Genomic DNA, 24,505 nt, shown 5'->3' with positions numbered 1-24,505 from the left:
TTGAATAAACCATGTATTGTGCGTGTGATCAATTCTAAGGCGGGCTTTTAATTGACGAGCCAATAAGAAGTTCTCAGAGGGATAGTGTTAGCCAATGAGAGGCAGGGAGTACGTGGTCAGTAGGAGACGTTAGCTGCGTGGCTGTGAAATCGTTTCAGCCTGCTTCGGTCACGGATGTGGAGCGATAAGGAGCGACCGGTGGAATATGTAGTAGCGTCAGGGAATAACCTAACTGGATAGGCTCTCTCGACAAATACATATATTGAAATATAGGCTAGGTTTTACACTTATTCATATGCTGAGGTCGTTGTAATAGCAGTTTTTTTCGTTATTGTTTTTTTGTTGTTGTTTTTGTTTTACTATTGAGAACAAATAATGTCTCAAAGAGTGAGAAGAAACGGGTCTCCGACATTTATGCCAAGCGGCGAAACCGGTGGTGGAGTCGGTGCTACAACTGGCGTCTCGGGAGCTTCGGGAGGCAGTGTGTTCAGTCGCCTCCTGCCCATGAAAGCGACGGTTCCGTTCCAACTGAAACCTCAGATACAGCCCCCCCTGTTGACCAGGTCTGTGCAGGGTACCGCTAGTGGATGCAGTAGCCCCTCGCCCACCAACACCGGGAACGGTAAATTCCACACTAGTGGATGCAGCTCCAGCGAAGCACCTGAAACGCGCACGTCGACGTCATTGAGTCGCAGCCCCACTCGTGCTGTTGTCAACTCATCATCAACAGCTGTTGTTCTGGTCTCCTCGCCAGCCACCACCCCTCTGTCTTCTCTGTCACCTCTGTCTCCTTCCATCGGCTATGCCTCGGGCGCGGTGGGACAGGCCGGGACAGGGACACCCTCCTCCCCATCCGCCAGAGTCAGCCCCCTCGCCAACACCACCGTGTCTGGTCACTCCGTTGCTGCATCGGGGTCCAACTCTGCCACATCCCGAGCCGCTCAAACACAATCACCCCTCGCTCCTGTAGCAGCGTCACCTCCACAACATGTAACTTCCCCAGTGATCTCACCTGCACCTTACGTCAATATTCACACCTACGGATCTAGTAGTGTCAGTCTGGGTGTCCCCCCTGTTAACACCGCAGACGGCTCCCCCACCCAGCAGCTACACTGGCCGTCAGACTACCCGACCGCTTTACAGCAACAGCCTTTCTCGCCTTTTTCTCCGTCTTCGTCCTCTTTGTCATCTTTTGGCGGTCAGCAGGGCAGAGCGATGCCACAGCGCTGGTCCCCCGGCCTGGAACAGAACCGACTGTCTCCTGGGAGAGTCAGCCCCAGCTCGCCAAATGGAGGTGAAGTTTACATCGTTAAAGTATTTTTTTGGTCGTGAACTGCACTTCATACATTCTCCAGGTTGTTCTGTTCTTCTGTTGTTCTGTCTGTGCCCAGATACATATGACAAACACTCTTTTCATGCCACTTCAATAAAGAAGTGACTTTTTCAGAGCAGGTTAGGAGAACTCATGCAGCAGGTTGGGACTCTGAGGTTAAGGTTAGGAAAAGGGTTAAGTTTGTAAGGATGTTCTCCTAACCTGCTACGAAAATAACTTTGAATGAAAGTGGTGTGAAAAGAGTGTGTCCCCTTTACATATCTTTAACATAAGTATCCCTGAACATTGTATTGGCACTGTCCCTGTATATAGCTACTGACCCTGGAACTGTCCCTGTATATAACTACTGACCCTGGAACTGACCCTGTATATAGCTACTGACCCTGTATATAACTACTGACCCTGTATATAACTACTGACCCTGTATATAACTACTGACCCTGTATATAACTACTGACCCTGTATATAACTACTGACCCTGTATATAGCTACTGACCCTGGAACTGTCCCTGTATATAACTACTGTCCCTGGAAATGTCCCTCTATATAACTACTGACCCTGGAACTGACCCTGTATATAGCTACTGACCCTGTATATAACTACTGACCCTGTATATAACTACTGACCCTGTATATAACTACTGACCCTGTATATAACTACTGACCCTGTATATAACTACTGACCCTGTATATAGCTACTGACCCTGGAACTGACCCTGTATATAACTACTGACCCTCTATATAGCTACTGACCCTGTATATAACTACTGACCCTGGAAATGTCCCTCTATATAGCTACTGACCCTGGAACTGACCCTGTATATAACTACTGACCCTCTATATAGCTACTGACCCTGTATATAACTACTGACCCTGTATATAACTACTGACCCTGTATAGAGCTACTGACCCTGTATATAGCTACTGACCCTGTATATAACTACTGACCCTGTATATAACTACTGTCCCTCTATATAACTACTGACCCTGTATATAACTACTGACCCTGTATATAACTACTGACCCTCTATATAGCTACTGACCCTGTATATATCTACTGACCCTGCATATAACTACTGACCCTGTATATAACTACTGACCCTGTATACAGCTACTGACCCTGTATATAACTACTGACCCTCTATATAGCTACTGACCCTGTATATAACTACTGACCCTGTAAATAACTACTGACCCTCTATATAACTACTGACCCTGTATATAACTACTGACCCTGTATATAACTACTGACCCTCTATATAACTACTGACCCTCTATATAACTACTGACCCTCTATATAACTACTGACCCTCTATATAACTACTGACCCTGTATATAACTACTGACCCTGTATATAACTACTGACCTTGTATATAACTACTGACCCTGTATAAAGCTACTGACCCTGTATATAACTACTGACCCTGTATATAACTACTGACCCTCTATATAGCTACTGACCCTGTATATAACTACTGACCCTGTATATAGTTACTGACCCTGTATATAACTACTGACCCTGTATATAGCTACTGACCCTGTATATAACTACTGACCCTCTATATAGCTACTGACCCTGTATATAGTTACTGACCCTGTATATAACTACTGACCCTGTATATAGCTACTGACCCTGTAAATAACTACTGACCCTCTATATAACTACTGACCCTGTATATAGTTACTGACCCTGTATATAACTACTGACCCTGTATATAGTAACTGACCCTGTATATAACTACTGACCCTGTATATAGCTACTGACCCTGTATATAGTTACTGACCCTGTATATAGCTACTGACCCTGTATATAGTTACTGACCCTGTATATAGTTACTGACCCTGTATATAACTACTGACCCTGTATATAGCTACTGACCCTGTATATAACTACTGACCCTGTATATAACTACTGACCCTGTATATAGTTACTGACCCTGTATATAACTACTGACCCTGTATATAGTTACTGACCCTGTATATAGTTACTGACCCTGTATATAGCTACTGACCCTGTATATAACTACTGACCCTGTATATAACTACTGACCCTGTATATAACTACTGTCCCTCTATATAGCTACTGACCCTGTATATAACTACTGACCCTGTATATAACTACTGACCATGTATATAACTACTGACCCTGGAACTGACCCTGTATATAACTACTGACCCTGTATATAACTGCTGACCCTGTATATAGCTACTGACCCTGTATATAACTACTGACCCTGTAATAACTACTGACCCTGTATATAACTACTGTCCCTCTATATAGCTACTGACCCTGTACATAGCTACTGACCCTGTATATATCTACTGACCCTGTATATAACTACTGACCCTGTATATAACTACTGACCCTGGAACTGACCCTGTATATAACTACTGACCCTGTATATATCTACTGACCCTGTATATAGCTACTGACCCTGTATATAACTACTGACCCTGTATATAGCTACTGACCCTGTATATAACTACTGACCCTCTATATAACTACTGACCCTGTATATAGTTACTGACCCTGTATATAACTACTGACCCTGTATATAGTAACTGACCCTGTATATAACTACTGACCCTGTATATAGCTACTGACCCTGTATATAGTTACTGACCCTGTATATAGCTACTGACCCTGTATATAGTTACTGACCCTGTATATAGTTACTGACCCTGTATATAACTACTGACCCTGTATATAACTACTGTCCCTCTATATAGCTTCTGACCCTGTACATAGCTACTGACCCTGTATATATCTACTGACCCTGTATATAACTACTGACCCTGTATATAACTACTGACCCTGGAACTGACCCTGTATATAACTACTGACCCTGTATATAGCTACTGACCCTGTATATTGTTACTGAACCTGTATATAACTACTGACCCTGTATATAACTACTGACCCTGTATATAGTTACTGACCCTGTATATAGCTACTGACCCTGTATATAACTACTGACCCTGTATATAACTACTGACCCTGTATATAACTACTGACCCTGTATATAGTTACTGACCCTGTATATAGTTACTGACCCTGTATATAGTTACTGACCCTGTATATGGCTACTGACCCTGTATATAACTACTGACCCTGTATATAGCTACTGACCCTGTATATAACTACTGACCCTGGTACTGACCCTGTATATAACTACTGACCCTGTATATATCTACTGACCCTGTATATAGCTACTGACCCTGTATATAACTACTGACCCTGTATATAGCTACTGACCCTGTATATAACTACTGTCCCTCTATATAGCTACTGACCCTGTACATAGCTACTGACCCTGTATATATCTACTGACCCTGTATATAACTACTGACCCTGGAACTGACCCTGTATATAACTACTGACCCTGTATATATCTACTGACCCTGTATATAGCTACTGACCCTGTATATAACTACTGACCCTGTATATAGCTACTGACCCTGTAAATAGCTACTGACCCTGTATATAACTACTGACCCTGTATGTAACTACTGACCCTGTATATAGCTACTGACCCTGTATATAACTACTGACCCTGTATATAGTTACTGACCCTGTATATAGTTACTGACCCTGTGTATAGTTACTGACCCTGTATATAACTACTGACCCTGTATATAGTTACTGCCCCTGTATATAACTACTGACCCTGTATATAGTTACTGTCCCTGTATATATATATATATAAGGAAGAGAACCTCTAGCTACTGACCCTGTATATAACTACTGACCATGTATATGGCTACTGACCCTGTATATATATATATATATATATATATATATATATAAATATATTTAAGGAAGAGAAACTCTAGCTACTGACCCTGTATATAACTACTGACCATGTATATAGCTACTGACCCTGTATATATATATACAGTGCCTTGCGAAAGTATTCGGCCCCCTTGAACTTTGCGACCTTTTGCCACATTTCAGGCTTCAAACATAAAGATATAAAACTGTATTTTTTGTGAAGAATCAACAACAAGTGGGACACAATCATGAAGTGGAACGCTATTTATTGGATATTTCAAACTTTTTTAACAAATCAAAAACTGAAAAATTGGGCGTGCAAAATTATTCAGCCCCCTTAAGTTAATACTTTGTAGCGCCACCTTTTGCTGCGATTAGAGCTGTAAGTCGCTTGGGGTATGTCTCTATCAGTTTTGCACATCGAGAGACTGAATTTTTTTCCCATTCCTCCTTGCAAAGCAGCTCGAGCTCAGTGAGGTTGGATGGAGAGCATTTGTGAACAGCAGTTTTCACTTCTTTCCACAGATTCTCGATTGGATTCAGGTCTGGACTTTGACTTGGCCATTCTAACACCTGGATATGTTTATTTTTGAACCATTCCATTGTAGATTTTGCTTTATGTTTTGGATCATTGTCTTGTTGGAAGACACATCTCCGTCCCAGTCTCAGGTCTTTTGCAGACTCCATCAGATTTTCTTCCAGAATGGTCCTGTATTTGGCTCCATCCATCTTCCCATCAATTTTAACCATCTTCCCTGTCCCTGCTGAAGAAAAGCAGGCCCAAACCATGATGCTGCCACCACCGTGTTTGACAGTGGGGATGGTGTGTTCAGGGTGATGAGCTGTGTTGCTTTTACGCCAAACATAACGTCTTGCATTGTTGCCAAAAAGTTCAATTTTGGTTTCATCTGACCAGAGCACCTTCTTCCACATGTTTGGTGTGTCTCCCAGGTGGCTTGTGGCAAACTTTAAACGACACTTTTTATGGATATCTTTAAGAAATGGCTTTCTTCTTGCCACTCTTCCATAAAGGCCAGATTTGTGCAATATACGACTGATTGTTGTCCTATGGACAGAGTCTCCCACCTCAGCTGTAGATCTCTGCAGTTCATCCAGAGTGATCATGGGCCTCTTGGCTGCATCTCTGATCAGTCTTCTCCTTGTATGAGCTGAAAGTTTAGAGGGACGGCCAGGTCTTGGTAGATTTGCAGTGGTCTGATACTCCTTCCATTTCAATATTATCGCTTGCACAGTGCTCCTTGGGATGTTTAAAGCTTGGGAAATCTTTTTGTATCCAAATCCGGCTTTAAACTTCTTCACAACAGTATCTCGGACCTGCCTGGTGTGTTCCTTGTTCTTCATGATGCTCTCTGCGCTTTTAACAGACCTCTGAGACTATCACAGTGCAGGTGCATTTATACGGAGACTTGATTACACACAGGTGGATTGTATTTATCATCATTAGTCATTTAGGTCAACATTGGATCATTCAGAGATCCTCACTGAACTTCTGGAGAGAGTTTGCTGCACTGAAAGTAAAGGGGCTGAATAATTTTGCACGCCCAATTTTTCAGTTTTTTGATTTGTTAAAAATGTTTGAAATATCCAATAAATGTCGTTCCACTTCATGATTGTGTCCCACTTGTTGTTGATTCTTCACAAAAAAATACAGTTTTATATCTTTATGTTTGAAGCCTGAAATGTGGCAAAAGGTCGCAAAGTTCAAGGGGGCCGAATACTTTCGCAAGGCACTGTATATTCTACAGTTAATCTGGCCAACTCTTTCTCTTCATCCTCTTTTCAATGTCATGTTCTGTTATGCGTCTAAACTCCACATCTATTCTTCTTCCACCTCTCCCTCTCTCCCTACAGAGAGACCCAAACCTCCTCCCCTAGCCGGCCTACCCTCCTGCTCCTGCTCCAGTATCCGCCGCACCTCCTCCCTGGATCTTCTCCTGACTGGACCCTATCTGACCGGTCACTGGCCTCGGGAAAGCAGCCATGCCCCATGTCAACCGTGCATGAGGGACAAAGCCACTCAGGTATGTCCTCGGTTTCCAGTTTTCACATTTACATTACTCAAAGCATAGTGGATACAGCTGAGAGTTAGCTAAACATGTTCTGAGGAAGGTATTTCACAGACAGTCATATCTAGGTCGTTTTGTGTAATATTTCAGAAATAATTAGGTATTTCTCTCTCTGCCCTGTCCTTCCCTAAACCTCCACCCTGTCCTGTCCTGCCTTTACCTAGACTGCCCCACTTCCCTAAACCTCCACCCTATCCTGTCCTGCCTTTACCTAGACTGCCCCACTTCCCTACACCCCCATACAACACCTTTCACTACCATTGATTGATTGATTGATTGCTGTACAAAGAAGTGGAATCATGGCACACGCCTGTCTCTCGTCCCATTTATTATGAAGGAGAAACAGCTGCAACGATATCTGTCTTTTACAGGTCAAAACCGCACGGTTTTGTGTTTACTGTTATTACATTATAACAAAGGCATTTGGGTTATGTGATAAACAAGGCCATTATTAGGTCCTTCATTTGTTTTTACAGTCATATTACAGTCAGTTTGCGTCATATTTTACTGTTTAGGACCATGTTGTTAAACTTGTCTAAATAAGATCAGGAATAACAAGTCACGTAAAAAGTAGCATGGACTTTTTGAATGACTACCTCATCTCTGTACCCCACACATATAATTATCTGGAAGGTCCCTCATCTCTGTACCCCACACATATAATTATCTGGAAGGTCCCTCATCTCTGTACCCCACACATATAATTATCTGGAAGGTCCCTCATCTCTGTACCCCACACCTACAATTATCTGTAAGGTTCCTCATCTCTGTACCCCACACATATAATTATCTGGAAGGTCCCTCATCTCTGTACCCCACACATACAATTATCTGGAAGGTCCCTCATCTCTCTGTACCCCACACATACAATTATCTGGAAGGTCCCTCAGTCGAGCAGTGAATTTTTTTTCTCCAATGCCTCGCAAAGAAGGGCACCTATTGGTAGATGGCTAAAACAAAGTATTGAATATCCCTTTGAGCATGGTGCAGTTATTAATTACACTTCGAATGGTGCATCAATACACCCAGCCACTACAAAGATACTGCCGTTCTTCCTAACTCAGTTGAAGGAGAGGAAGGAAACCGCTCAGGGATTTCACCATGAGGCCAATGGTGACTTTAAAACAGTTACAGAGTTTAATGGCTGTGATGGGAGGAAACGGAGGATGGATCAACAACATGGTAGTTACTCCACAATCCCAACCTAATGACAGAGTGAAAAGAAGGAAGTCTGTACAGAATAAAAATATTCCAAAACATGCCTCCTGTTTTCAACAAGGCACCAAAGTAATACTGCAAACAATGTGGCAAAGTAATGAACTTTTTCTCCTGAATACAAAGTGGTATGTTTGGGGCAAATACAACACAACACATTACTGAGTACCACTCTCCAACACAACACATTACTGAGTACCACTCTCCAACACAACACATTACTGAGTACCATTCTCCAATACAACACATTACTGAGTACCATTCTCCAATACAACACATTACTGAGTACCATTCTCCAATACAACACATTACTGAGTACCACTCTCCAACACAACACATTACTGAGTACCACTCTCCAACACAACACATTACTGAGTACCATTCTCCAATACAACACATTACTGAGTACCACTCTCCAACACAACACATTACTGAGTACCACTCTCCAATACAACACACTACTGAGTACCACTCTCCAACACAACACATTACTGAGTACCACTCTCCAACACAACACATTACTGAGTACCACTCTCCAACACAACACATTACTGAGTACCACTCTTCATATATGACTTGTTTCAGGATGTGATTTTTCTCCTGAATACAAAGTGGTATGTTTGGGGCAAATACAACACAACACATTACTGAGTACCACTCTCCAACACAACACATTACTGAGTACCACTCTCCAACACAACACATTACTGAGTACCATTCTCCAATACAACACATTACTGAGTACCACTCTCCAACACAACACATTACTGAGTACCACTCTCCAATACAACACACTACTGAGTACCACTCTCCAACACAACACATTACTGAGTACCACTCTCCAATACAACACATTACTGAGTACCACTCTCCAATACAACACATTACTGAGTACCACTCTCCAATACAACACATTACTGAGTACCACTCTCCAATCCAACACATTACTGAGTACCATTCTCCAATACAACACATTACTGAGTACCACTCTCCAACACAACACATTACTGATTACCACTCTCCAACACAACACATTACTGAGTACCACTCTTCATATATGACTTGTTTCAGGATGTGATTTTTCTCCTGAATACAAAGTGGTATGTTTGGGGCAAATACAACACAACACATTACTGAGTACCACTCTCCAACACAACACATTACTGAGTACCACTCTCCAACACAACACATTACTGAGTACCACTCTCCAATACAACACATTACTGAGTACCACTCTCCAATACAACACATTACTGAGTACCACTCTCCAATACAACACATTACTGAGTACACCACTCTCCAATACAACACATTACTGAGTACCACTCTCCAATACAACACATCACTGAGTACCACTCTCCAATACAACACATTACTGAGTACCACTCTCCAATACAACACATTACTGAGTACCACTCTCCAACACAACACATTACTGAGTACCACTCTCCAATACAACACATTACTGAGTACCACTCTCCAATCCAACACATTACTGAGTACCACTCTCCAACACAACACATTACTGAGTACACCACTCTCCAACACAACACATTACTGAGTACCACTCTCCAACACAACACATTACTGAGTACCACTCTCCAACACAACACATTACTGAGTACCACTCTCCAACACAACACATTACTGAGTACCACTCTCCAATACAACACATTACTGAGTACCACTCTCCAATACAACACATTACTGAGTACCACTCTCCAACACAACACATTACTGAGTACCACTCTCCAACACAACACATTACTGAGTACCACTCTCCAATACAACACATTACTGAGTACCACTCTCCAACACAACACATTACTGAGTACCACTCTCCAACACAACACATTACTGAGTACCACTCTCCAATACAACACATTACTGAGTACCACTCTCCAACACAACACATTACTGAGTACCACTCTCCAATACAACACATTACTGAGTACCACTCTCCAACACAACACATTACTGAGTACCACTCTCCAACACAACACATTACTGAGTACCACTCTCCAATACAACACATTACTGAGTACCACTCTCCAATACAACACATTACTGAGTACCACTCTCCAATACAACACATTACTGAGTACCACTCTCCAATACAACACATTACTGAGTACCACTCTCCAATACAACACATTACTGAGTACCACTCTCCAATACAACACATTACTGAGTACCACTCTCCAATACAACACATTACTGAGTACCACTCTCCAACACAACACATTACTGAGTACCACTCTCCAACACAACACATTACTGAGTACCACTCTCCAACACAACACATTACTGAGTACCACTCTCCAACACAACACATTACTGAGTACCACTCTCCAATCCAACACATTACTGAGTACCACTCTCCAACACAACACATTACTGAGTACCACTCTCCAATACAACACATTACTGAGTAGCACTCTTCATAATTTCCAGCATGGTGGTGGCTGCATCATGTTATTGGTATGCTTGTCATCGTTAAGGACTGGGGAGTTTTTAGGGAAAAATACATAGAATAGAGTTAAGCACAGACAAAATCCTAGAGGAAAACCTGGTTCAGTCTGCTTTCCAACAGACACTGGGATATGAGTTCACCTTTCAGCTGGACAATAACCTAAAACACAAGGCCAAATCTACACTGGAGTTGCTTATCAAGACGACATTGAATGATCCTGAGTGGCCTTGTTACAGTCTTGACTTAAATCAGCTTGAAAATATATGGCAAGACCTGAAAATGGCTGTCTAGTAATGATCAACAATCAACTTGACAGAGCTTGAAGAATTGTTTAAAGAATAATGGGCAAATATTGTACAATCCAGGCGTGCAAAGCTCTTAGAGATTTACCCAGAAAAACTCACAGCTGTAATCACTCTTAGAGACTAACCCAGAAAGACTCACAGCTGTAATCACTCTTAGAGACTTACCCAGAAAGACTCACAGCTGTAATCACTCTTAGAGACTTACCCAGAAAGACTCACAGCTGTAATCGCTGCCAAAGGGGATTCTAACAGGGGTGTGAATACTTATGTAAATTAGATATATCTGTATTTCATTTTAAATAAATGTGCAACATTTTCTACAATTTTTTTTTCACGTTGTCGTTATGGGATATTGTGAGTAAATGGGGGAGAAATTATTATTTTTTTTATATAGTGTTTTGTTTAGGCTGTCACAACAAAATGTGGAATAAGTCAAGAAGGAGTACTGTCTGGAGGCACTGTTCTGTCTGGAGGCACTGTTCTGTCTGGAGGCACTGTTCTGTCTGGAGGCACTGTTCTGTCTGGAGGCACTGTTCTGTCTGGAGGCACTGTTCTGTCTGGAGGCACTGTTCTGTCTAGAGGCACTGTTCTGTCTGGAGGCACTGTTCTGTCTGGAGGCACTGTTCTGTCTGGAGGCAGAGGCACTGTTCTGTCTGGAGGCACTGTTCTGTCTGGAGGCACTGTTCTGTCTGGAGGCACTGTTCTGTCTGGAGGCACTGTTCTGTCTGGAGGCACTGTTCTGTCTGGAGGCACTGTTCTATCTGGAGGCACTGTTCTGTCTGCAGGCACTGTTCTGTCTGGAGGCACTGTTCTGTCTGGAGGCACTGTTCTGTCTGGAGGCACTGCTCTGTCTGGAGGCACTGTTCTGTCTAGAGGGTACTGTTCTGTCTGGAGGCACTGTTCTGTCTGGAGGCACTGTTCTGTCTGGAGGCAGAGGCACTGTTCTGTCTAGAGGCACTGTTCTGTCTGGAAGCACTGTTCTGTCTGGAGGCACTGTTCTGTCTGGAGGCACTGTTCTGTCTGGAGGCACTGTTCTGTCTGGAGGCAGAGGCACTGTTCTGTCTGGAGGCACTGTTCTGTCTGGAGGCACTGTTCTGTCTGGAGGCACTGTTCTGTCTGGAGGCACTGTTCTGTCTGGAGGGCACTGTTCTGTCTGGAGGCACTGTTCTGTCTGGAGGCACTGTTCTGTCTGGAGGCACTGTTCTGTCTGGAGGGCACTGTTCTGTCTGGAGGCACTGTTCTGTCTGGAGGCACTGTTCTGTCTGGAGGCACTGTTCTGTCTGTAGGCACTGTTCTGTCTGGAGGCACTGTTCTGTCTGGAGGCACTGTTCTGTCTGGAGGCAGAGGCACTGTTCTGTCTGGAGGCACTGTTCTGTCTGGAGGCACTGTTCTGTCTGGAGGCACTGTTCTGTCTGGAGACACTGTTCTGTCTGGAGGCACTGTTCTGTCTGGAGGCACTGCTCTGTCTGGAGGCAGAGGCACTGCTCTGTCTGGAGGCAGAGGCACTGTTCTGTCTGGAGGCACTGTTCTGTCTGGAGGCACTGTTCTGTCTGGATGCACTGTTCTGTCTGGAGGCACTGTTCTGTCTGGAGGCACTGTTCTGTCTGGAGGCACTGTTCTGTCTGGAGGCACTGTTCTGTCTGGAGGCAGAGGCACTGCTCTGTCTGGAGGCAGAGGCCCTGTTCTGTCTGGAGGCACTGTTCTGTCTGGAGGCACTGTTCTGTCTGGAAGCAGAGGCACTGCTCTGTCTGGAGGCACTGCTCTGTCTGGAGGCACTGTTCTGTCTGGAGGCACTGTTCTGTCTGGAGGCAGAGGCACTGCTCTGTCTGGAGGCAGAGGCACTGCTCTGTCTGGAGGCAGAGGCACTGTTCTGTCTGGAGGCACTGTTCTGTCTGGAGGCACTGTTCTGTCTGGAGGCACTGTTCTGTCTGGAGGCAGAGGCACTGTTCTGTCTAGAGGCACTGTTCTGTCTGGAGGCACTGTTCTGTCTGGAGGCACTGTTCTGTCTGGAGGCAGAGGCACTGTTCTGTCTCGAGGCACTGTTCTGTCTGGAGGCAGAGGCACTTCTCTGTCTGGAGGCACTGTTCTGTCTGGAGGCAGAGGCACTGTTCTGTCTGGAGGCACTGTTCTGTCTGGAGGCAGAGGCACTGTTCTGTCTGGAGGCAGAGGCACTGTTCTGTCTGGAGGCACTGTTCTCTCTGGAGGCACTGTTCTCTCTGGAGGCACTGCTCTGTCTGGAGGCAGAGGCCCTGTTCTGTCTGGAGGCACTGTTCTGTCTGGAGGCACTTCTCTGTCTGGAGGCACTGCAGAACAGTGCCTCCAGACAGAACAGTGCCTCCAGACACTACACTGTGAGTCAGTGTGGAGAAGGTGCTGTTGCCAATCCTTTCAGCCTCTGGTCTGCCCGTCAGGAAGTCTAGGATCCAGTTGCAGAGGGTGATGTCCAGACCCAGGGCTCTGAGCTTGTTGTCGAGTTTGGAGGGAACAATAGTGTTGAATGCTGAACTGTAGTCAATGAACAGCAATCTCACGTAGGTGTTCCTTTTGTCCAGATGTGTTACAGCCGTGTGAATAGCAATGTGTACTGGAGTGGGTAGAGTCAGTGTACTGGAGTGGGTAGAGTCAGTGTACTGGAGTGGATAGAGTCAGTGTACTGTAGTGGGTCCAGTGGGCAGAGTCAGTGTACTGGAGTGGGTAGAGTCAGTGTACCAGGGTGGGTAGAGTCAGTGTACTGGAGTGGGTAGAGTCAGGGCACTAGAGTGGGTAGAGTCAGTGTACTGGAGTGGGTCCAGTGGGCAGAGTCAGTGTACTGGAGTGGGTAGAGTCAGTGTACTGGAGTGGGTAGAGTCAGTGTACTGGATTGGGTAGAGTCAGTGTACTGGATTGGGTAGAGTCAGTGTACTGGAGTGGGTCCAGTGGGTAGAGTCAGTGTACTGGAGTGGGTAGAGTCAGTGTACTGGAGTGGGTAGAGTCAGTGTACTGGAGTGGGTAGAGTCAGTGTACTGGAGTGGGTAGAGTCAGTGTACTGGAGTTGGTAGAGTCAGTGTACTGGAGTGGGTAGAGTCAGTGTACTGGAGTGGGTCCAGTGGGTAGAGTCAGTGTACTGGAGTGGGTAGAGTCAGTGTACTGGAGTGGGTAGAGTCAGTGTACTGGAGTGGGTAGAGTCAGTGTACTGGATTGGGTAGAGTCAGTGTACTGGATTGGGTAGAGTCAGTGTACTGGATTGGGTAGAGTCAGTGTACTGGAGTGGGTAGAGTCAGTGTACTGGAGTGGGTAGAGTCAGTGTACTGGAGTGGGTAGAGTCAGTGTACTGGAGTGGGTAGAGTCAGTGTACTGGAGTGGGTCCAGTGGGCAGAGTCAGTGTACTGGAGTGGGTAGAGTCAGTGTACTGGAGTGGGTAGAGTCAGTGTACTGGAGTGGGTAGAGTCAGTGTACTGGAGTGGGTAGAGTCAGTGTACTGGAGTGGGTAGAGTCAGTGTACTGTAGTGGGTAGAGTCAGTGTACTGGAGTGGGTAGAGTCAGTGTACTGGATTGGGTAGAGTCAGTGTACTGGAGAGGGTAGAGTCAGTGTACTGGAGTGGGTAGAGTCAGTGTACTGGAGTGGGTAGAGTCAGAGAGATTAGATAAGATAGAGCAGGAGTTTTGGAACGTATCTATGGATACCAGGTTCAGAAAAGAGAACTGAGTGTTTATCTGATTTATTAAGAGGCAGAGAGGGAGTGAAAACCTTTCCCTGCTGCTGAGAGATGAGAGGAAACTAGAACATATTTCTGGAGGAGTCTACTGTTTGCCAGACGTCCCACTATCAGGCCTGCATTCTGCCAGACATCCCACTATCAGGCCTGCATTCTGCCAGACATCCCACTATCAGGCCTGCATTCTGCCAGACATCCCACTATCAGGCCTGCATTCTGCCATGAATCCCGTCTCCTCTTCACCACAGAGAGGACTAGGATGAATCCTGTCTCCTCTTCACCACAGAGAGGACTAGGATTAATCCTGTCTCCTCTTCACCACAGAGAGGATTAGGATGAATCCCGTATCCTCTTCACCACAGAGAGGACTAGGATGAATCCTGTCTCCTCTTCACCACAGCGAGGATTAGGATGAATCCTGTCTCCTCTTCACCACAGAGAGGACTAGGATGAATCCTGTCTCCTCTTCACCACAGAGAGGACTAGGATGAATCCTGTCTCCTCTTCACCACAGAGAGCATTAGGATGAATCCTGTCTCCTCTTCACCACAGAAAGGATTAGGATGAATCCCGTCTCCTCTTCACCACAGAGAGGACTAGGATGAATCCTGTCTCCTCTTCACCACAGAGAGGACTAGGATGAATCCTGTCTTCTCTTCACCACAGAGAGGACTAGGGTGAATCCTGTCTCCTCTTCACCACAGAGAGGACTAGGATGAATCCTGTCTCCTCTTCACCACAGAGAGGACTAGGATGAATCCTGTCTTCTCTTCACCACAGAGAGGACTAGGATGAATCCTGTTTCTTCACCACAGAGAGGACTAGGATGAATCCTGTTTCTTCACCACAGAGAGGACTAGGATGAATCCTGTCTCCTCTTCACCACAAAGAGGACTAGGATGAATCCTGTCTCCTCTTCACCACAGAGAGGATTAGGATGAATCCTGTTTCTTCACCACAGAGAGGACTAGGATGAATCCTGTCTCCTCTTCACCACAGAGAGGACTAGGATGAATCTACTCAGTCTTTTGTTCTGGCTGTGGTGAATCCTGTCTCCTCTTCACCACAGAGAGGACTAGGATGAATCTACTCAGTCTGTTGTTCTGGCTATGGTGAATCCTGTCTCCTCTTCACCACAGAGAGGATTAGGATGAATCCTGTTTCTTCACCACAGAGAGGACTAGGATGAATCCTGTCTCCTCTTCACCACAGAGAGGACTAGGATGAATCTACTCAGTCTGTTGTTCTGGCTGTGGTGAATCCTGTCTCCTCTTCACCACAGAGAGGATTAGGATGAATCCTGTTTCTTCACCACAGAGAGGACTAGGATGAATCCTGTCTCCTCTTCACCACAGAGAGGACTAGGATGAATCCTGTCTCCTCTTCACCACAGAGAGGACTAGGGTGAATCCTGTCTCTTCACCACAGAGAGGACTAGGGTGAATCCTGTCTCCTCTTCACCACAGAGAGGACTAGGGTGAATCCTGTCTCTTCACCACAGAGAGGACTAGGATGAATCCTGTCTCCTCTTCACCACAGAGAGGACTAGGATGAATCCCGTCTCCTCTTCACCACAGAGAGGACTAGGGTGAATCCTGTCTCCTCTTCACCACAGAGAGGACTAGGATGAATCCCGTCTCCTCTTCACCACAGAGAGGACTAGCATGAATCCCGTCTCCTCTTCACCACAGAGAGGACTAGGGTGAATCCTGTCTCCTCTTCACCACAGAGAGGACTAGGATGAATCCCGTATCCTCTTCACCACAGAGAGGACTAGGATGAATCCCGTCTCCTCTTCACCACAGAGAGGACTAGGGTGAATCCTGTCTCCTCTTCGCCACAGAGAGGACTAGGATGAATCCCGTCTCCTCTTCACCACAGAGAGGACTAGGATGAATCCCGTCTCCTCTTCACCACAGAGAGGACTAGGATGAATCCCGTCTCCTCTTCACCACAGAGAGGACTAGGGTGAATCCTGTCTCCTCTTCACCACAGAGAGGATTAGGATGAATCCCGTCTCCTCTTCACCACAGAGAGGATTAGGATGAATCCCGTCTCCTCTTCACCACAGAGAGGACTAGGATGAATCCCGTCTCCTCTTCACCACAGAGAGGATTAGGATGAATCCTGTCTCCTCTTCACCACAGAGAGGACTAGGATGAATCCTGTCTCCTCTTCACCAGAGAGAGGATTAGGATGAATCCCGTCTCCTCTTCACCACAGAGAGGATTAAGATGAATCCCGTCTCCTCTTCACCACAGAGAGGACTAGGATGAATCCCGTCTCCTCTTCACCACAGAGAGGATTAGGATGAATCCTGTCTCCTCTTCACCACAGAGAGGACTAGGATGAATCCTGTCTCCTCTTCACCACAGAGAGGACTAGGATGAATCCCGTCTCCTCTTCACCACAGAGAGGATTAGGATGAATCCTGTCTCCTCTTCACCACAGAGAGGACTAGGATGGATCTACTCAGTCTGTTGTTCTGGCTGTGGTGAATCCTGTCTCCTATTCACCACAGAGAGGACTAGGATGAATCCTGTCTCCTCTTCACCACAGAGAGGACTAGGGTGAATCCTGTCTCCTCTTCACCACAGAGAGGACTAGGATGAATCCTGTCTCCTCTTCACCACAGAGAGCACTAGGATGAATCTACTCAGTCTGTTGTTCTGGCTGTGGTGAATCCTGTCTCCTCTTCACCACAGAGAGGACTAGGATAAATCCTGTCTCCTCTTCACCACAGAGAGGACTAGGATGAATCATGTCTCCTCTTCACCACAGAGAGGACTAGGATGAATCCTGTCTCCTCTTCACCACAGAGAGGACTAGGATGAATCCCGTCTCCTCTTCACCACAGAGAGGACTAGGATGAATCTACTCAGTCTGTTGTTCTGGCTGTGGTGAATCCTGTCTCCTCTTCACCACAGAGAGGATTAGGATGAATCCTGTCTCCTCACCACAGAGAGGACTAGGACGAATCCTGTCTCCTCACCACAGAGAGGACTTGGATGAATCCTGTCTCCTCACCACAGAGAGGACTAGGATGAATCCTGTCTCCTCACCACAGAGAGGACTAGGGTGAATCCTGTCTCCTCACCACAGAGATAACTAGGGTGAATCCTGTCTCCTCACCACAGAGAGGACTTGGATGAATCCCGTCTCTCCTCTTCACCACAGAGAGGACTAGGATGAATCCTGTCTCCTCTTCACCACAGAGAGGACTAGGGTGAATCCTGTCTCCTCTTCACCACAGAGAGGACTAGGGTGAATCCTGTCTCCTCTTCACCACAGAGAGGACTAGGGTGAATCCTGTCTCCTCTTCACCACAGAGAGGACTAGGATGAATCCTGTCTCTTCACCACAGAGAGGACTAGGATGAATCCTGTCTCTTCACCACAGAGAGGATTAGGATGAATCCTGTCTCTTCACCACAGAGAGGACTAGGATGAATCCTGTCTCCTCTTCACCACAGAGAGGACTAGGGTGAATCCTGTCTCTTCACCACAGAGAGGACTAGGATGAATCCTGTCTCCTCTTCACCACAGAGAGGACTAGGATGAATCCTGTCTCCTCTTCACCACAGAGAGGATTATGATGAATCCTGTCTCCTCTTCACCACAGAGAGGACTAGGATGAATCCTGTCTCCTCCACACCACAGAGAGGACTAGGATGAATCCTGTCTCCTCTTCACCACAGAGAGGACTAGGATGAATCCTGTCTCTTCACCACAGAGAGGACTAGGATGAATCCTGTCTCCTCTTCACCACAGAGAGGACTAGGATGAATCCTGTCTCTTCACCACAGAGAGGACTAGGATGAATCCTGTCTCCTCTTCACCACAGAGAGGACTAGGATGAATCCTGTCTCCTCTTCACCACAGAGAGGACTAGGATGAATCCTGTCTCTTCACCACAGAGAGGACTAGGATGAATCCTGTCTCCTCTTCACCACAGAGAGGACTAGGATGAATCCTGTCTCTTCACCACAGAGAGGACTAGGATGAATCCTGTCTCCTCTTCACCACAGAGAGGAGTAGGATGAATCCTGTCTCCTCTTCACCACAGAGAGGACTAGGATGAATCCTGTCTCTTCACCACAGAGAGGACTAGGATGAATCCTGTCTCCTCTTCACCACAGAGAGGACTAGGATGAATCCTGTCTCTTCACCACAGAGAGGACTAGGGTGAATCCTGTCTCCTCTTCACCACAGAGAGGACTAGGGTGAATCCTGTCTCCTCTTCACCACAGAGAGGACTAGGATGAATCCTGTCTCCTCTTCACCACAGAGAGGACTAGGATGAATCCTGTCTCCTCTTCACCACAGAGAGGACTAGGATGAATCCTGTCTCCTCACCACAGAGAGGACTAGGATGAATCCTGTCTCCTCTTCACCACAGAGAGGACTAGGATGAATCCTGTCTCCTCTTCACCACAGAGAGGACTAGGATGAATCCTGTCTCCTCTTCACCACAGAGAGGACTAGGATGAATCCTGTCTCCTCACCACAGAGAGGACTAGGATGAATCCTGTCTCCTCTTCACCACAGAGAGGACTAGGATGAATCCTGTCTCCTCTTCACCACAGAGAGGACTAGGGTGAATCCTGTCTCTTCACCACAGAGAGGACTAGGATGAATCCTGTCTCTTCACCACAGAGAGGACTAGGGTGAATCCTGTCTCCTCTTCACCACAGAGAGGACTAGGGTGAATCCTGTCTCCTCTTCACCACAGAGAGGACTAGGATGAATCCCGTCTCCTCTTCACCACAGAGAGGACTAGGGTGAATCCTGTCTCCTCTTCGCCACAGAGAGGACTAGGATGAATCCCGTCTCCTCTTCACCACAGAGAGGACTAGGATGAATCCTGTCTCCTCTTCACCACAGAGAGGACTAGGATGAATCCCGTCTCCTCTTCACCACAGAGAGGACTAGGGTGAATCCTGTCTCCTCTTCACCACAGAGAGGATTAGGATGAATCCCGTCTCCTCTTCACCACAGAGAGGATTAGGATGAATCCCGTCTCCTCTTCACCACAGAGAGGACTAGGATGAATCCCGTCTCCTCTTCACCACAGAGAGGATTAGGATGAATCCTGTCTCCTCTTCACCACAGAGAGGACTAGGATGAATCCTGTCTCCTCTTCACCACAGAGAGGATTAGGATGAATCCCGTCTCCTCTTCACCACAGAGAGGATTAAGATGAATCCCGTCTCCTCTTCACCACAGAGAGGACTAGGATGAATCCCGTCTCCTCTTCACCACAGAGAGGATTAGGATGAATCCTGTCTCCTCTTCACCACAGAGAGGACTAGGATGAATCCCGTCTCCTCTTCACCACAGAGAGGATTAGGATGAATCCTGTCTCCTCTTCACCACAGAGAGGACTAGGATGAATCCCGTCTCCTCTTCACCACAGAGAGGATTAGGATGAATCCTGTCTCCTCTTCACCACAGAGAGGACTAGGGTGAATCCTGTCTCTTCACCACAGAGAGGACTAGGGTGAATCCTGTCTCCTCTTCACCACAGAGAGGACTAGGTTGAATCCTGTCTCTTCACCACAGAGAGGACTAGGATGAATCCTGTCTCCTCTTCACCACAGAGAGGACTAGGGTGAATCCTGTCTCCTCTTCACCACAGAGAGGACTAGGATGAATCCTGTCTCCTCTTCACCACAGAGAGGACTAGGATGAATCCTGTCTCCTCACCACAGAGAGGACTAGGATGAATCCTGTCTCCTCTTCACCACAGAGAGGACTAGGATGAATCCTGTCAAGCGCTTTCCTTTCATTTGTTTTCCTCTCATCTTTTTATTGCATCATTTCTCTGCTCTGATTCTTTTCGAATGGTTTTGTGTTTTAGTTTTCTGTCAGTCTGAAACTTCCCTGACTAGATTAGAAGAATGTTCATCTCTTGCAGTTTTCAGCACGTCAGGCTGAATGTGTCTGGCTGTGGAAATGAGTAAAGGTCTCTTTAGGTTCAGCCTTTGTTTGAAGTGGTTCTGTCTCCGTTGTCCTGTTGCTGCCACAGTAGAGATCAGCAGACCTGGGTTCAAATAGTATTCAGAATACTTTGTCTGGGCTTGATTGAGTGAACCTGGCGCAATGGAATCTGGCACTACAGGAAGACTAGAAAGTATTTGATGGATTTTGAATATTATTTGAACCCAGGCCTGGAGAGCAGAGTGCTGTCTGGCTGTTGTTGCAGTCTTCCCTTCCATGTGTGACATTTCTTCTGTAGGCCGTGTCTCCACCCAAACCCCATCCCACATAACAGTCCTTCAGTCTCTCACACGCACGCACGCACGCACACACGCACGCACGCACACACACTCACTCACACACACACACTCTCGCACACACACTCATACACACACACACACACACACACACACACACACACACTTAAACCCACAAACCCACTAGCCACTCACACAATTTGAGCAAAGAGTACATGCAGGAACCCAGAGGAACAGAATGTGTCATTTGGATAATATTTACAGAGTTCCGTCTCTCTCAGTAACACCTTGCCAAAATAACCAGATCCTGAACCATCCGGCACAACGCTCTCAGTTACCATGGTGCTGTACCTCACACCTCGTGACCAACCAACCAAACAGAACTCAGTGGCCTACGGAGAGAAATATCAACACACATACTGGGCACTGCATTGCTTTATCAACGTAATACGGAATCTAGGGAGAGAGAGAGAGAGAGAGAGAACAACACCATTAGCTTTTTGTACCTTCTACTTTCACCATTTAGTTCACCATTTAGTTCAGGATAGTTCACCATTTAGTTCAGGATAGTTCACCATTTAGTTCAGGATAGTTCAGGATTTAGTTCAGGATAGTTCACCATTTAGTTCAGGATAGTTCAGGATTTAGTTCAGGATAGTTCACCATTTAGTTCAGGATAGTTCACCATTTAGTTCAGGATAGTTCACCACTTAGTTCAGGATAGTTCTGGATTTAGTTCAGGATATAGTTCAGGATAGTTCAGGATTTAGTTCAGGATAGTTCAGGATTTAATTCAGGATAGTTCAGGGTAGTTTACCATTTAGTTCAGGATAGTTCAGGATATAGTTCAGGATTTAGTTCAGGATTTAGTTCAGGACAGTTCAGGATAGTTCAGTTAGTTAGTTCAGGATTTAGTTCAGGATTTAGTTCAGGATAGTTCACCATTTAGTTCAGGATTTAGTTCAGGATAGTTCACCATTTAGTTCAGGATTTAGTTCAGGATAGTTCACCATTTAGTTCAGGATTTAGTTCAGGATAGTTCACCATTTAGTTTAGGATTTAGTTCAGGATAGTTCAGGGGTTAGTTCAGGATAGTTCACCATTTAGTTCAGGATAGTTCACCATTTAGTTCAGGATTTAGTTCAGGATAGTTCACCATTTACTTCAGGATAGTTCACCATTTAGTTCAGGATTTAGTTCAGGATAGTTCACGATTTAGTTTAGGATAGTTCACCATTTAGTTCGGGATTTAGTTCAGGATAGTTAACGATTTAGTTCAGGATAGTTCAGGATTTAGTTCAGGATAGTTCACCATTTAGTTCAGGATAGTTCACCATTTAGTTCAGCATAGTTCACCATTTAGTTCAGGATAGTTCAGGATTTAGTTCAGGATAGTTCACCATTTAGTTCAGGATAGTTCACCATTTAGTTCAGGATTTAGTTCAGGATAGTTCACCATTTAGTTCAGGATTTAGTTCAGGATAGTTCACCATTTAGTTCAGGATTTAGTTCAGGATAGTTCACCATTTAGTTTAGGATTTAGTTCAGGATAGTTCAGTTAGTTAGTTCAGGATTTAGTTCAGGATAGTTCACCATTTAGTTCAGGATTTAGTTCAGGATAGTTCAGGATTTAGTTCAGGATAGTTCACCATTTAGTTGAGGATTTAGTTCAGGATAGTTCACCATTTAGTTCAGGATTTAGTTCAGGATAGTTCAGGATTTAGTTCAGGATAGTTCAGGATTTAGTTCAGGATAGTTCACCATTTAGTTCAGGATTTAGTTCAGTATAGTTCACCATTTAGTTCAGGATAGTTCACGATTTAGTTCAGGATAGTTTAGGGATAGTTCACCATTTAGTTAATGATTTAGTTCAGGATAGTTAAGGATTTAGAAATAAGTGCCCGTGCCTTGTGCATTTGAATTAGTGAACTAAACGCGTGAACAAAAAGGAGGTTTTTGGACATAAAGATGAACTTTATCGAAAAATGAACATTTATTGTCTACCATGGAGACTTGGGAGTGCCATCAGATGAAGATCATCAAAGGTAAGTGATTAATTGTAACGCTATTTCTGACTTTTGTGACACCTCTCATTGGTTGGAAAATGGCTGTATGGGTTACTGTGGCTAAGCGCTGACCTAACATAATCGCATGGTGTGCTTTCGCCGTAAAGCCTTTTTTAAATTGGACACTGTGGCTGGATTAACAAGAAGTTTATCTTTAAAATGGTGTAAAATACTTGTATGTTTGAGGAGTTTTAATTCTGAGATTTTTGTTGTTTGAATTTGGCGCCCTGCAATTTCACTGGCGGTTGGCGAGGTGGGACCCTACCGTCCCACACATCACAGAGAAGTTAACTTTTCTTTTGAAGACTTTTGAGAGGCAGGGCGGGATGGATATAGGTCTATAACAGTTTGGGTCTAGAGTGTCACCCTTTTTGAAGAGGGGGATGACCACGGCAGCTTTCCAATCTTTAGGGATCTTGGACGATACGAAAGAGAGGTTGAACAGACTGGTAATAGGGGTTGCAACAATGGCGGCGGATCATTTTAGAAAGAGAGGGTCCAGATTGTCTAGCCCAGCTGATTTGTACGGGTCCAGGTTTTGCAGCTCTTTCAGAACATCTGCTATCTGGATTTGGGTGGGGAGGCTTGTGCAAGTAGCTGCGTGGGGTGCGGAGCTGTTGGTTGGGGTAGCCAGGAGGAAAGCATGGCCAGCCGTAGAGAAATGCTGAAATTCTCGATTATAGTGAATTTATCAGTGGTGACTGTGTCGCCTAGCCTCAGTGCAGTGGGCAGCTGGGAGGAGTTTACTGTGTCCCAAAACATTTTGGAGTTAGAGCTATGGATGCAAATTTCTGTTTGAAAAAGCTAGTCTTTGCTTTCCTGACTGATTGCGTCTATTGTTCTATTGGTAACTGACTTCCCTGAAAAGTTGCATATCGCGGGGAGTATTCAATGCTATTGCAGTCCGCCACAGGATGTTTTTGTGCTGGTCGAGGGCAGTCAGGTCTGCAGTGAACCAAGGGCTATATCTGTTCTTAGGTCTACATTTTTTGAAAGGGGCATGCTTATTTAAGATGGTGAGGAAATTACTTTTAAAGAACGACTAAGCATCCTCGACTGACGGGATGAGGTCAATATCCTTCCAGGATACCCGGGCCAGGCCGATTAGAATGGGCTACTCACATAAGTGTTTTAGGGAGCGTTGACAGTGATGAGGTGGTTGTTTGACTGCAGACCCATAGTGGATGCAGGCAATGAGGCAGTGATCGCTGAGATCCTGATTGAAAACAGCAGAGGTGTATTTGGAGGGCAAATTGGTCAGGATAATATCTGTGAGGGTGCCCATGTTTACGGATTTAGGGTTGTACCTGGTGGGTTCCTTGAT

The 24,505-nt window shown here is 45.4% G+C and overlaps 1 protein-coding gene across 1 annotated transcript in view; it reads left to right on the top strand.

The window, feature by feature from the left end:
• Positions 1–121: 121 nt before the first annotated feature.
• LOC139381000 (family with sequence similarity 117 member Bb) overlaps positions 122–24,505 on the top strand; it is a 52,903-nt gene continuing 28,519 nt past the window's right edge. The window contains exons 1-2 of the mRNA XM_071124226.1: positions 122–1,294; positions 6,978–7,147. Coding sequence (XP_070980327.1) covers positions 376–1,294; positions 6,978–7,147 — 1,089 coding nt within the window. The 5' untranslated portion in view covers positions 122–375. The remainder of the gene's footprint in view (positions 1,295–6,977; positions 7,148–24,505) is intronic.

This window comes from Oncorhynchus clarkii, chromosome 22, assembly GCF_045791955.1.
Source record: "Oncorhynchus clarkii lewisi isolate Uvic-CL-2024 chromosome 22, UVic_Ocla_1.0, whole genome shotgun sequence".
Taxonomy (NCBI): Eukaryota; Metazoa; Chordata; class Actinopteri; order Salmoniformes; family Salmonidae; genus Oncorhynchus; species Oncorhynchus clarkii.
This window is presented reverse-complemented; position numbering and strand designations above follow the sequence as displayed.